General features: G+C 57.4%; 1 protein-coding gene across 1 annotated transcript; it reads right to left on the reverse strand.

Moving 5' to 3' along the window:
• Window positions 1-4,795: 4,795 nt before the first annotated feature.
• On the reverse strand, window positions 4,796-10,992 carry PHYHIP (phytanoyl-CoA 2-hydroxylase interacting protein; the record flags this gene model as incomplete). The annotated part of the gene is made up of 4 exons (XM_082616365.1): window positions 10,816-10,992; window positions 9,446-9,620; window positions 7,467-7,584; window positions 4,796-5,330 (listed from the first exon to the last, which is right to left on the reverse strand). The coding sequence occupies exons 1-4, from the start codon at window positions 10,978-10,980 to the stop codon at window positions 4,796-4,798; spliced, it is 993 nt and encodes a 330-aa protein (XP_082472491.1). The 5' UTR covers window positions 10,981-10,992.
• Between the last annotated feature and the right edge of the window lie 4,134 nt (window positions 10,993-15,126).

Here is a 15,126-nt window from a genome sequence, read left to right on the forward strand (position 1 = left end):
ACCCTTCCTGTCGGGGTCTAGTCTCCAAGAGCCAGAGGACAGGGCCAGGCTCCTGAGGCAGCTGGGGGCTTCCAGGGCCAACTGTTGGCTTAACGGTAAAAGAAAGAAGGTTGGATGCCCTGCACTGCCCCCTCACTCCTTTTTATCCCTCCCCCTCCCCCTTACCCCACAGTCTTCTCAGTAGGTCTTGAGAAGGTTATAAGCTTGAATGCAACACAGCCAGTTTGGGGCTTCCCTGGTGGTCCAGTGGTTAAGACTCCACGCTTCCACTGCAGGAGGCACGGGTTCAATCCCTGGTAGGGGAACTAAGATCCCACATGCTGCGCGGCACGACTAAAAAAATTTTAAATAAATAAAAACATAGCCGGTTTTGAACACAAGCTTTCCCATTTGGTGGCTCCATGCCCCTTGGTGAGTCATTTAACTGCTCTCAACCTTGGTTTCCCCATCTGGATACAGAAGATGATAGCACAGTGTTTCAAGAAAGGAAGAGGTGGACTTTGGAGGAAGCCTGTCACAGCGCCTGGAAAACAGGCTCTCTGTAAATGGGCCTTCTTTTCCTGTCATCTGCCAAACAATTCTCCAGTTCCTGGATGAAGCTCTTCCTACGCTAAAAGGAAACTTCTGGGTTCACCAGGTTCCAGTCGTGCGTTAGGAGTTTAGCGCAGAACTACATGTGCCAGAGAGGGCAATGCTTAACCCACAGCAAGGCGGGGCTTGCGGGGCAGCGGGGGACATATTTCTGGCTAGCTGGTAGCCTTTCTGGGCACCTCCCAAGTCACACCCTGTTCTTGACTGTCCTTACACACAAAGCTGATTCTACAATATGTGAAAAGATTTGCTGCCCCAGTTTGCAAAAATAGTAGTGCCTGACTTGGGGAGAGGAGTGAGGAGGAGAGAAGGAGGCCAGATGTTTTCCCCTGAGAGTCAGAAGGCCCACCCCCTCACTGACCAGCCTGCTTCTCCTGCTGCAGCCCCCTCCCAGCCTCCCAGCCCTCCCCTCCCCCATCCCAGGAACATCTGGTTCCAATCTCTTCCAGATGCTGTGGCCAAGCCGTTTTATGGCCAATCACCTCAGCTCAGCTTCCTGAAGGCCTCCCTCCGTTTCGGGGAATGGTCCCTCCTCGTCCCTTTCCTTGGGACCTTGGCCACCTCTTTTCCTAACATGGAGAAGAGACACATATCGAAGCCAAATGAAACTGTGAGGGTCCTCAGAACTGGCACCTTCCTTCCCACTTCCCCCCCTTGACAGGGGGCCTGTCATCCAGCCAGGATTAAAAGAAAGATGCTGTCCCAGAAGGAAAGGAATGGATAGGGAAGTGTGTGTGTGTGTGTGTGTGTGTGTGTGAGTGAGGTGTGAGTGTATGAGGCTGTGCCTATATATTGGGTGTGTCTGTGTTTGTGTCTGCACAGCAAAATACCCCACTGTAACCTGGAAGTGCCCCTTGGTGGCCACCACCTCATTTTCCCTCCCTGCCTGCACTAGCTAACTCGGGGCCCCTCTGCTGGACAGTGGCAGCTGCAGCCCAAGGTTGTCCCTTACCTTGCAGCTCTCTGTGGCCGCCAAAGCTGTCTTCCCTTGCAGCTCTCTGTGGCCGCCAAAGCTGTCTTCCATATCCAGCCCAGGTAGGCGGTGTGTGGTGTGTGTGTGTGTGTGTGTGTGTGTGTTTATGCACACATAGACCTCTCTCCCTCCACCAGGTCAGATTAGAGGGACACAGGCCAGAAGGGACCCTGGGGCAGACTCTGGCAGATGCCCTGACCCAGCTCTATGTGACAGGTGCCTGGAGCCGCCCAGGGCTGGCTGAGTGCCGGAGAGCGGCCATCTGGAGAGAGGAAGGAGGGACAGGCTCTCTGGAGGAAACCTGTATGCAGCACCCCCACCGCCCGTGCCTCAACTGGCTCCTTCGTCCCCCACTAAGAGGACTCTGGGAGCCAATCTCTCCTCCTAAGAAACCCAGAAGGGTTTTGCAAAAGGAAGATTGAACCCTGTGCCTCTGGGAGACTCTGAAAACCCCTCAGCTGGTGCTGGGGGGGTGGTCCTGCCCAGAGGCGGAAGGATGGACCCTGGAGGTCACCCCCCATCCTTAGAATCGTGGACTCCAAATATTCCCCACTACTCCTTCAAAATAAGCTTCCTTGGCATTTTTGGCTCCACAGCCCCCCCTGGTGTTATTCGGGAACTAGGCATGGCCATGGTCAGCCAGAAACACTGTGGAGACCCTTGGGTGGGCCACTGTGTTCGAGACCTGCCCCGCCCGTGTCTTACTGTCCCAGGTGGTCCCTGGCGTACACTGGGGAGACGGTGCAGTGAAATGGAAGGATTCTAGCTTCTGAATTAAATCCTGGGCATTGTTGCCTACTGGCTGTAAGACATGGGCAAGCCTTTTAACCTCTTTGTGCCCCAGTTTCTTCATCTGTTAAATGGGAATCATACGGTGCAGGGACAGTGCGAAGACTAAAGGAGCTGATGTGTGTGAAAGCATAAAGGAGCTGATGTGTGTGAAAGCACCTGGCCGGATGCCTGGCACGTAGTAGGCCCTCAGGAAGTGGCATTTGACCTTCAGCTTTCCTTCCTAGTGCAAGGAGGCTGTGCCCCAAGCTTTGGATGACACATGTTCATTTGGACCTGAGCCAGGCAGTGTCAGGGAGGTGACTCTGTTTTTTTCTGGAGTTTTTCCACTCCAGCAGAGGATCATTTTAATAAGTCCATAATAATAGATGCAGAGGTGACTCAGATCTGCAAACGAGGAGCCCTGCTGGGGAGCGGACACTCGGGCTCTGGGGGAGGGAAATTCAGTGGCATCGGAGTCTGATGCAGTGGCAGGCTGCTGCAGTGGGAAGGGCTCCAAACAGGGGGCCTGCGGACCTCGGTTAGGCCTCCAGATTGCTCCAGGTTGTCCCCTAGGAGGCCTCAGTTTCCCCATCTGCAGAGTGCATGGTAGCGCCAAATTGACCTCCAAAGTCCTTTCCAAGCTGGAGATGTGGCTCTGCTTTCGGAGCCCTGCCTGTCACACTGAGATGTGGAACAACCTTGGAGACGGTTCCAGGTGGCCTGTCCTGGGGGGCATCCTCATTCGAGCTCTTCTGTGACTATACAGCTTGCCCACCCCACCCCTCCCAGAGCCCAAGGAGAGGCGGGGCTCTCAGGCCATGGTGGTTTATTGATGCACGTCGCAAGCACAGCACACAGGCGGGTGTGCCCCCAGCCCAGGGCAAACACGAGGCCAGGGGAGGGCAGCGGGCCTTTTCCGCTGCCCTCAGCAGAGGGGAAAGGGCCTGGGGCCCACATCCTCTCCTCCATGCATCTCCCACGGCCCCCAGCCCTGATCCATGCCACGGAGACAGCTGACCACACCACTCCCTGTGGCTACAGAAGAGGCAACCAGCTGTCCTATCTGCCCACTCACTGAGCTATGGCCTTGTTAGCCTGCTGCCCGCTTCCGTCCTTCATCGCAGAAATCCGGCTGTGACCTTGGGGGCTGCCTCCCACCACCTGACATCACCTCTGGCATCCTCCAAACAGCTGCCTGCCTTAGCTGACACCTCTCCCCATCACCCCACGCAGTCTGCTTGTCCCCAGGGTCCACTCTCACCACTCCCATGACCCGTACAAAAGTAGGAAAGAGGTGAAAACGTTGAGTGGCCCAGGAAAGACCTCACCAAGAACTCCCCAGGGAAGGGCCTCTCCGCCACTAGGCTAGCTTCGCGGTGGGTACCCGACAGGGCCAGTGGGCAGGGGCGCGAGGGGGGGGCGGGGCAGGGAAGCCACAGTCCAGATGACACATAGGCACAGGGCAGTGGCGGCGCCGCGGCAGAGCGAGCGAGCAAGCGCGCAGCCAGGCGGGGTGCCAGGGCTCTGGGGGAACGCCCTCACTTCCAGTTCCACGCCGGGTCCCCCCGGCGTGAGGCCGCCCACTCCCGGCTGAGGAAGGGGTCCCTCTGGGTCTCAGGGGTCTCTTGCCCCCTCCTCGACCCCAGCGGCTGCCTTTGCAGACCCAGCACTCTGAGCAAGGGAGAAAGTACGCCGAGATTTACACCATCTCCAGACGGAAAAAGGGGAAACACCAGCAGCCAGGTGCCCCCGAAGCTAAGAGAAAAAGAGGGCCCTTTTCCAGAGGGCAGATGGAGAAGGGGAGGCACAGCCCTCCCCGTGCAGGAAGAGGGTGCCTCGTGGTAAGAAGCAGGGGGCGGGAGGGGGCGGGAGGGGGCGGGATGGGGGCGGGGCTCACAGCGGTGCAGGAGACTATTTATAGAGGGAGAGGGTCGGGCCTGCGGTGGGAAGCCTCAGGCCCGACTTACGGGGAGGGGCAGTCTGTGATTGGCCCTGAGCGGGAGGGGGTGGGGTTAAGGAAGAGCACGCCCACAGCTCTCGGCTCACCTCCGGAGGCAGGCAAGCTACAGGTGGGCCTTGGAAGGGAAGGCTTCCCCGGGAGAGCCCTAGGCGGCAAGTCTTCTGAGATGGAGGCCTGGGATGAGGCAAGAAACAGCAGGGCAAGGAAACCAGAGGAAAGGGGAAGTCTCTAGAAATCCACCCGCCCCCCCCAACTCCCCACCAACCTGCTGAGGCTAAGAAGCCTTCCCAACCCCACCAGGCATGGGTGGGCCATGCCTACCAAGGGACCACCCTCCGTTGCCTCCAGTGCCCTGGGGAAGGGAAGGGAAGGGAAGAGGGAGATGGATGGCATGGACGGAGCAGGGCGGCAGGGGAGAGAAAGCCAGCTCCCTGCACCTATGCCACCCATCACCACCCTGCCTGCCAGCTCTCCCTGGCCCCCCAGCTCCCCAGAAGTCCCTAGCGGCCCACGCTGATGTTGCAGGTCTTGCAGCTGGGGTCTTTCTTGGCGTCAGCAGTGGACAGGCTCATGAGCTGGTGCCCGCTGATCTCCCCCAGGGTGCCCAGGGACAGGTCGACAGGCTCGGTGTAGATGATCTCCAGGATGAGGTCCTGGGCGTGGCGGAAGACCAGCTCCCCATCCTCCACGCTGCAGGTCAGGAACTTGTTGCAGGCAATGTCCAGGAGGGGCAGGCGGTCACGGCAGAAGCGATCCCCCAGGGAACCCTTGGGGGCCAGCACCAGGATGGCATAGTGGTAGGCCGTGTACATACAGTAGAAGTCCGCAAAGTAGAGGTTGGTGCTGGGGTTGAAAAGGCGCTGGGCAGGGATCTGGAAGCGCCAGCGGCCGTAGGGGGAGTCCTGTGGGGGCTGGCCTGTGTTGAACTCCGTGTTGCAGCTGAAGAAGACCCCGTGGAGCATGCCGCTGGTCGGGGAGCCATGGCTGCCACTGTTGTCCTTCAGGTAGGGCTGCAGCATGTTCCCGCAGTGGGTCCTGCCCACCCCGGGCGCGGGGAAAGGCCCAGGGGAAGAGAAAACGCCATTGGTTAGCTGGACTGAGGCTTGGCTGCTATGTGTGACCGAGGAGGGTGTCAGCCCAGCTCCCAGCTCTCCCACCAGCTACCGCCTCCACCAGTCACAAATAGAACATTCCAGGATGCAAGAGAAGGGAGGGCCCTGGAGACAGGCTGATCCAGCCCACTTCTTCACGGAGGAGAGATCTGAACGCGCCACTCCCCAGCTTACAGCCCTTTGATGGGACTTGCACAAAAAGCAACACCATAAAGATCTGGTCTTTCGGGCCCCATCTCCCAACACCCCCAAACGCACAGGTTAACAGGTAACATCCTCCAGCGGGAACCCCACCCCAGGTCTTTCCTGCCTCTGTGCCTTTGCAGTGCTCTTCCCGCTGCCTGGGCTGCCCCTCCCACATTTTTCCACCTGGCAAACTTCTAATCATCCCTCAGGTGTCCCCTCCTCTCCAGAACCTTCCAGGAACAGCAAGCACTTACATTCAACAAAATTTCGACTGCCTACTATGCGCAGGACACTGAACTTTACTCAGCAATCACACATACTTATTATATTCCTTCTGTCTGTACTTCCCCTGATAGACTCTGAGGTTTGCGAGAGGGGGGGGACTATGCCTTTATTCATCTTTTTATTTTTTTCCTGAGCCCCACGGCATGCAGGATCTTAGTTCCCTGACCAGGGATCGAACCCATGCCCCCAGCAGTGGTAGCACAAAGTCTTAACCACTGGACCACCAGGGAGGTCCCTATTCATCTTTATATTCTGGCACCTATGGGTGCTCTCTGTCTCTCCCTTGCTTGCTGATAGAGGAGCCCAACTGGCCGTTGTCCTCACCACTCACCTACTGCCTCTCTTCTTTCGTACAAACACCAAAGAACCCCTCCCCAGGGTCAGGTCAAAACGCCCCGCCCGAGCTGACTGCAGTGATGAAGACAGTAACAGGGGCAGCTTGCCCTGGCCCCCTTAGAAGGACGAGGACTTGGAGCACTAGCAGCCAGCATGGTGAGGATGGGCAGCCCCTGGTCCAGCCTCACTCCTGCCTGGTTCTGCTGGCCCTCTGGGCCTCAGGCTCCCCATTTGTAGGCTGAGGGTGTTGGATGGGGTCACCAATTTTCAAACATTTTTGAAATGTTTCGAACATTCAAGCAGAACCCCTCTCTTTTATCCCCAAAGGAAATTATACACACGCAGGCCAGAGGCAGTTAAATTGAAGCCTCAGGCTTCCCTGGTGGCAAAGTGGTTAAGAATCCGCCTGCCAATGCAGGGGACACGGGTTCGAGCCCTGGTCCGGGAAGATCCCACATGCCGCGGAGCAACTAAGCCCGTGCGCCACAACTACTGAGCCTGTGCTCTAGAGCCCACGAGCCACAACTACTGAGCCTGCGTGCCACAACTACTGAAGCCCGTGTGCCTAGACCCCGTGCTCTGCAACAAAAGAGGCCACTGCGATGAGAAGCCTGCGCACCACAACAAAGAGTAGCCCCCGCTCGCCGCAGCTAGAGAAAGCCCACGCACAGTGACGAAGACCCAACGCAGCCAAAAATAAAATATAAATAAATAAATAAATAAATTTATTTTTAAAAAAAAATTGAAGCCTCTCTGGTTGGGTGACAGGTGCAGGGCTCAGCAAGCCTCATCCTCTGATTTCCTCTCCAGTCCCTCGGCACCACCTTAAAGGGCGCCCTGAGGTCCTTCCCCGGAGCCTCCAGGTTTCCCAGCACGCAGTGTGAAGACCACAACTCTTCGTACAGAGAATCCTCTCATTCTGTATTCCCCTCACCACCTCCCTTGGGACCCAGGGCCTGAATTGGAGGGACAGCTGACCTGCAGCCCTAGAACCCAGTGAAAGGAACTCTCCGAAAGGAGGATCAAAGCCAGGACCTCGTCCACTCATGACTGTTAGCGTGGTGCCCCCAGGCAGCCCCATCCTGAGAGCCCTCTCCTTCCCTGGAGCCTAACATCCCCCCCAGATCCAGCCTGGGTTATGGGCGTGGTGAGGACTCCAGAGGAGGGTCTGGCAACTAACAGGGGTGGGGGTGACGTCAGACGGTGGGGGCGCCGGCCAGATCCAGGGCAGGAAGGAGAGACCCGGCCGTACCTGGCGTGCTGGAAGTACTCCTTGTGATGGTTGCGGTAGAAGACGGAGAAGCGGAGCATGCGGCCTGCGATCTGCTCGGCCTTCTCCTGCAACTGGGCCAGGTGCTCCTTGGCATAATCTGAAAGAGTCCAGGTGGGTCAGTCGAGGGCCAAGCAGGGGATCGCAGCCTGCCCCACAGATCACCCACTGCGTACCGTGAACGCCGGCCCACCTCTGTCGTCAGGGCGCAGGGGAGACCAGACAGTCACAGCACCTTGGACCAGTTAGGAGCGGACCACCTGGCCTGGCTGGGAACATGAGCAGCTGGATGCTGTCTGTCCTTGTCACCTCTGGGCCCTATTGCCAGAGGCTCAGGGCTCTGCATCAGAAAAGGGCAGAGGGCTGCCCAGTTATACAGTCATGTACAGCGAGGGCACCAGAGGCGATGATCCCAGACCATCCTCGTGTGAAAAGAGGACCAAGAGGCAAAAGACTGAGAGGAGACAATCTGAGGTCCTTTGGGGAGAGCCCCTCAAATCCACCAGGTAGGAGGCTGCCCACACCACCGCATGGAAGCCAGTTGTAATTTCAGGTGGAGAGTCAGGAGGAAACTGCAGAGAACCAAGGTGAATATTTAGGCAGACCAGGGTCTGGGGCATCCCATGAGAAAGGAGGAAGGTTGGAAACAGCATAGTCAAATTGGACTCCCTGGGCCAGGGCCAGAGGCTGGGGCCGTGGAGCCCAGTCAGGGCTGCTGCTAGCCTAGACAGTGCCTTTGCACAAAGTAGGAAGAGGTGCCCTTTCCTCCTTGCTGATGCAGCCCTGGCCAGGGTGCTGGGTTTGACAAAAGGAGGAGGAACTGAACTGCAGCCATCCCCAGCTCCCCAGTTTGAATGACCTCCCACTACATGTAGTGTTCTGGGGTAAACCAAGAGGCTTTCCCTGCAAGGTGCAGGAGCACCTCCAGAGAGCAGCGTTTTGCAGCTGAGCTAAGAAAAAAACACCACTCAAAAGAGAAAGGCAGGTCAAGGAGACTTGGGGCACAGACTTTGGCAGAGGTTGGAGTCAGCAGCCTCCAAGGCCTGGGGCTAAGGATGTTCATGCCCCTTCCTTGTGACAGAGGGAGATCTGGAGCAGTTCTCACCGTGGGCACCAAAAGAATGGAATATCATGGGGCTGATCCTGGGTCATCAGTGAGCAAGTATGCAGAAGCCCAGTATTTGTTCATGTTGGAATTTGCAAGCTAATAGGTTAGTTTGTGGGATGGTTTTCCCAGCCTACGTGGAGGCTCAAGACAAACAAAATGTGATTGTCCTACAAATTGTCCATCAACCAATGATCAATAAACAAAACATGGTCCATCCACACAATGGGGTGTTATTCAGCCTTAAAAAGGAAAGAAATTCTGACACATGCTGTAACATGGATGAACCTTGAGGACAGTATGCTAAATGAATAAGCCAATCACAGAAGGGCGAATACTGTGTGATTCTCCTTGCATGTGGTACCGAGAGTAGTCAAATTTACAGAGACAGAAAGTGGAAGGGTGGTTGCCAGGGTGTGGAATGAGAGGGGAACGGGAAGTTGTTGTTTAAGGGGCATAGAGTTTCCGTTTGGGAAGATGAAAAAGTTTTGGAGATGGATTGCACACCAATGTGAATGTACTTAACGCTGCTGGACTGAAAAATGGTGAAGATGGTAAATTTATGTTATGTGTATTTTCCCCCACTTATGCTTGCCCCAAGCCAGAAAAGTAACTCCATCCCTTTCTGGAAGAGGTATTGTCAACATAATTAGCAGTGCTCGCATCTGCCTCCTGCATCAGACTGCAGGCTCTGGGGGGGCACGGGTGGGTCTCATCCATGGGTGCCTCCCTGTTGACCGAAGCATGGTGCCTGCGTACAGCACGTGTTCCTAAGTGCATGCCGGGTTAAGAGGAAGTCCCCTCCTGACCGTCACTAAACCAGATGTGCCAAAGCAGCCCGACAGCAGGGCCTCACCCCCAGTGCAGAACTCGACTGTCTCGCTCCAGCCAGACACGAGGTACTCCCCGTCACTCTGCTTCACGGCGGTCTGCACTGCCACACTGTACTCCGTGCGGGGGCTCAGGAACCAGTGGCCTCTCACCGTCATGGGCAGCGGCACGGCCTTGGCCACGAGCTTGGTGGGGACATCCTGAGACATGGGGCGTGGACAGAGAGCCGAGAGTCAGATTGGGGGTCACGTCCACTCTTGGCATTCCCCCAGACCTCTCACTCCCCCAGATGGCCGCCTTCCTGCTGAGGACAGCCAGAGCCTCAAGGATTCAATGGCTCGGTGCCCTGGCCACCATTTTCCCGCAGAAGCAAGCAGTGGCCATTGGGAAGGCCATACAGACACTCCCTGGCCTCCACCCCCTTAACCCCCGATGCCCGTTCTCTTGGGAACTGAGGAGAAAGACCACTGGGGTGGAGGCCCGCAAAGTTGAGGGCGGCGAGACCTTCTTTTCCGAGGGAGACTTCGAGAGCTCTGCACACTGCAGAGCTGTCTCCACGGCAACGGCAAATGCTGAGAAGCCAGGGAGGAAGGGAAAATATGCCTTCTTCTTTGGGGGGGAGGGTTAAGGGGGTGGTGTTGAACAGTCACGTCACCGTGGCAACTGGCCTGCCAAAAGACACCCAGATTGGAGAACCAGTTCCAAAGAGAGAGAGGGCGAGTAACCCACACGATGCGGTCGTCGTGGGAACCAGCTCCTTCCCACCTCACTCTTCCCCCTGCCTCTCTGCCAGCTTGAGAAGATGGGAGCCTTCCTCCCACCCGCCCCCACGTCGGCTCCAACCCAGGGAAAGGACATCCCAGCCAGTGCAGGATTCGCCATCCCTCTTCTAAACCCAGCAAAGAATAGGCCAGAGGGTCGGGGACAGAAGAGGATCACAGGGGCCTGAGGACCAAGCAAAGGGGCACAACACTGTTCGTGGCCCACGTTGCCCACCCGGTCAACAATAAGGCTGCTTTCTCAGTCGGGGGCTTTGTCGGACCCCTGATACGCCACCCCCAGGTGTCACGTCTGAGGCCACACCCTGGGTTTTCCCACCCCATGTGAAGGTCCAGCCATGATGCTGATGATGGTGTCTGCTGTGTGCTGGGCCGAAGCCAAATACCACACAGACAATTACCGCAATGAAGCCTCTCCCAAGCTGGCATTATTATTATTCCCTTTTTACCAGTGGAGGAGAGAGGTTAAACAACTTTCCCACAGTAACTTACACAGTAAGAGCTGGACTGGAGTCGGGCCTCTCTGACTCCCAACTGTCCCCTCTAGGTGTTCTGTTATCCTGCCCCCTTCAAGAGCAGGGGCTCGGAGGAGGCGCTCTGGGCACCCTGCACTCACCCGATGCTTGAACTTGTTGGAGTTCTTATTCTCTTTCTTGTTCAGGTCAATGAAGTAGTGGGTGACCCTCTCCAGGTCACTGTTTTCCATGGCCCAGGAGATACGAAAGGAGTCACAGGTGATGTTGCTGACCTCGATGCTGTGGGGCGTGGACAGCAGCTCCATGCTCCCCACTGGTTTGGCTTCTGTGTGGACTGAGGAGAGAGGAAGACTCAGCACCTCCCTCCCCGCCACGGAATCTTCTAGAATGTCTTGCTCCCAACATCACTTGCAAAGTGGAACCTTGAGGAGCCATCGATTGCACCTGCCTCATCAGATCTGATGGGAAGATAGCACGAGGAGGACTGGAGGGGTGGGGCCGAAGGTGGGCTGGGGTGGCCCCCTCAGGGGCTCTTGGCTCTCCTGGGAGGTGTCTGCAGAGCAGATGGCACCTGACAGGTGGCGGAGGCAGTGGGAATGCTTCAAACGTGGGGCGGGACAGATTTGCAGCAGATGGAGCCAAGGAGGGGGGCCCTCAGCCAGCAGGCGTGAAAAGAGAAAGGGGTGGGGTGGAGAGAGCAGTGCCAGGCGGTGGAGGAGCGGCAGGAAGCCCCCGCCGGGAGCAGGGTGTGAGGGTGAGGCCGGCAGGGGGCGCTGGCAGCCAAGAGGCCCAGGATGCCAGGGCTCTCGGGTTCAGGCCCCCTCCTCCCTGGGGGTGACTCAGCAAGGGCTACCACAACTCGGGGCTGGGGGTACGAGTGCCACCGAGATGACGTGAATCCACTGGCGGTGGGAGGGGACGTCCAGCACGGCCACGGTTCTCTTCCACCTGTAACATTTCAACTCTCGTTCTTTTTCTTTCAGCAGATCCTCTGTCGCTTGACTCTTAAATTACTAGTTTTTACCTTTACATCTCTTGCAGGCCAACTACGTGCTAATAGTTTCACAAACATCATCTCATGCCAGCCTCACAATAGGTAGGTACTATTATTATCCCCATTTTACAGATGAAGTAGCTGAGGTCGGTGGGGTGGGGGGGTGGTACTAAGAGGTCAAAGGTCACACAGCTGCAAAATGATTTGAACTCAGGTCTGTCTGATTCCAGGGCCCAAGCTCTTTATCATGAAGCTTAGGTTGTGTCCCCTTGTGTGTGTGTGTGTGTGTGTGTGACACATGTGGAGTGTGTGTGCACAGGTGCACGTGGTTTTACCGCTATTTATTTTTCCTCCTTCCATCCTTCCCTTTCAAGGAATTGCTTTTTCTCTCACCTCCCTCTCTCACTCCTTTGCTTCTACCCCTGGCTGCTGTTCCAGGTGTGAAAGGACCGCACCACCATTACTCTCAACTGTGCTTTAGCTAGGATGAGCTGACTCTGGCCTTGACTTTGGCCTGGCTCACGGGAGCTCCGGAGAACAGGGTGGGGAGTGAGAGGAAGGGGGAGTGACTGTCTCTGGGACAAGAACATGAATGTGGTTGGACTCTGTCCTGGGGCATGTGCTCGTTACCCCATCGAGCTCATGCCTGCCTCAAGCCCAGCCCAGCACACCTCAGATTTCTGGAGTGTCATCTCCTTTTCTCCCCCTCCCCTCTTCCTCACCCAGGCGCTAAGGGTGAGCGTACCTTGTGCCTTCGAAAGCAGGTACTTCTATTTATAGCTCCCAGAAGGTCCAACCCACACCTTCCTGTCAATTAAGCCTGCTCCGGGGACTGACACCTCTAAATTAACCCCTGGGCTGCCTGGGCGGCAGGCACAGGGCGAAGGATATGGGTGATGGCCCTCACCTGTCCCAGGATGTCACCTGAATCCTTGTTTCATCTTAGCTTCCCACCCTAAAGCGTGTGCCTGCCTGTTGTGAAGTTCAGCCAAATGCCAGTGGCTTCGCGTATGGGGAATCCTATGGTGAATAAGCACAGGGGTGCTACCAGGGCCACCCCGAAATCAAACAGAATGGGATCAGTGTCTAGAAACAACTGTATGATAATAAACCAGCTGGTAATTCCTGGGGACAGGTGTAGAGCAGGGGGGAGTTGCCATCCCTTGGGCTCCCAGTGAGGATCTCCCCCCGGGAGACACATGTGTGCCCCCCACATGCACCCACACACACACATGCACCCACGCACACCAACACAGACACACAGCCACCCCAGAGGGCCTGAGCGGCCACCTCCCACCCACATGGGACGCAGTCTACACCTAGCCTGTGGGTGGACACCTATTCCTGTCCCTATGCTCCTCTCCTCAGCGTCTTCCCAGAGGCAGGGGCAGCAGGGGCAGCCGTGTTTGGTGGCAGGGGTCTCCAGGACCTGGCTCCTCCTTTCTTCTCTCCAGTTCTAGGAGAGCTCAGGTCACTCCCCCATGCTAGCTTGGGGGGAGGCAGTGAGTGACACTGGGAGAACAATGAAGCCGAGTGGACCAAGGATGGGCGTGCACCCGGGTCTCCAAGCCCCCATGATGGAGAAGGGCAGGGTTTGAGGGACAGGCTGAGACAGCACCTGAGAAACACCCACGGTCCCGTGTAATCCACCCCAAGACGAGCATTTACACACCCACACACAGGCAGGCACGCACGCACACAGATGCACTGGGTATGCCCACCCACACCTGCCACACAGGGCTGCACACGCCTCCTCAGACATCCTCGTCCCACACACTCACCTACGCACTCAGGTACCCTCCGCCACCTTCCACGTTCTAAGAATGTCCCACAGTTGTCCCTCCACAAGCTGCCACCTCCACACAGACCCACGCACGTTCACGTCCACAGGCTCTCACACACACACGTAGGCACACACGCCTTCCCACAAGCCATATTTGGGGAAGAAAGGAGGCCACAGGCACCAACATGCATGCGTGCCGCCTCCACAGAGGCACGCCACCCCTCCGCCTGCTTGCACACACATGTGCATTCGCACACACGTCAACCTCTGCCCATATTCTGGCGTCCTCTCTCACTGCTTCTCCAGGCTCAAAGCCACAGACTTTGAAAACGTGTTTGTCTCCGCCAGGCTCCGCCAGCCCTGATCCTTCACATGCCAACAGGTTTGCGCACCTACGCACGCAGGCCTGCCCACGGACAGAGGCTTCTGCCCGCTCTCCCCACCTCCATCCCCCTTCTGCTCTGGAGTTGCGCCTCCCCACGTAGAAACCCTCTGGTTGCATGCAGTCAGCCCCCCAACAAAATGCACTCCCACACGCGTGACAAGTGAGATGTCCACCCCATAAATAAACTGCCTCACACCAACCCCCGCCCACACAGCCCCCAGGCTGCTTAGATAACTGATCCCCCCCATGGACCTCACATGTACATGTATGTTCCCAGACCCGCCACACGTGAGCATAAGTGCAGGCAGACAGAACTATGTACGCAAGCAAGCCTCTACTTCCCCGGCAAGCAGGCACTCGTGCTGAACACACCGATACCCCCGGCCCATGCCCATTCAGAACAGCCACCACACGCCAGAGGGGACGCATCCCCCCACCCCGCTGTCCCCGTTGGCATCGCTCACTGCAGCAGAATGGTCACGGGCTGACTGTGGTGCCCCAGGGACTGGATCCAGCTGTGAACCCCTCTGCCAAGGGCCTGGGGGAAAGGGGACAAGGTCGTCAGCCCCGGCTATCCAGGTGGGCACCTCGGGCAGTGGCAGGACCCTGGCGCCCCCAGCTCCTAGTCCCTGGCCACCTGAGTCCCTCTCGGGATTGACAGCAGGATCGATCCTCTGGGGAGGAAGGACACTCACCTGGCTCCACTGGGCTCTGCAGAGGAAGATCTGGAAGGGAGGGAGGGGAGAGACCTCTGCGTGGACAGTCTCCCCAGGCTGAGGGGCAGCGGCCGGACGCCTGGGTCAAAGGCAGCAGCGCTCTCTCGCTCCCCTGGCTCCTCTCTCAGCTGCCAAGGAGGCTTCTTCCATGCCCCGCAGGCAGCTCCTTCCTGGCTCTGCAGCACAACGCTGCTGCCCCCCGAGAGGCGATGTTCGCAGCCGAGCGCCAGGAGAGAAACAAGAGCGAAATCAAAGCGGCGGCGTGGAGGAGAGAGAGGCAGAGAAGGCGAGAAAGAACGAAAGAGCCAGACCGAATCTGGCTCCACCAATGGGATCAGTGGCTGCCCAGCGTCAGGTGACAATAAGCAAGCTTGGTCCCTGCTCGCCTGGGCTGGTGGGAGGGGGAAAGGGCAGAGGGTCTCCCAGGGAGCTACACTGATGTCCTTGGAGACAGTGGCAGTGCTCACCTTTCCCCCATTCTTCCAGGACAAGCTGCCCTCAGAAGAAGTCCCTCCAGCGCACCCCTGCTTGGAAATCTCTCACTTGAAGGCAGCCCCTAAACTTCAGGCTGCT

This window comes from Mesoplodon mirus, assembly GCF_964341445.2.
Source record: "Mesoplodon mirus genome assembly, chromosome: 1".
Lineage (NCBI taxonomy): Eukaryota > Metazoa > Chordata > Mammalia > Artiodactyla > Ziphiidae > Mesoplodon > Mesoplodon mirus.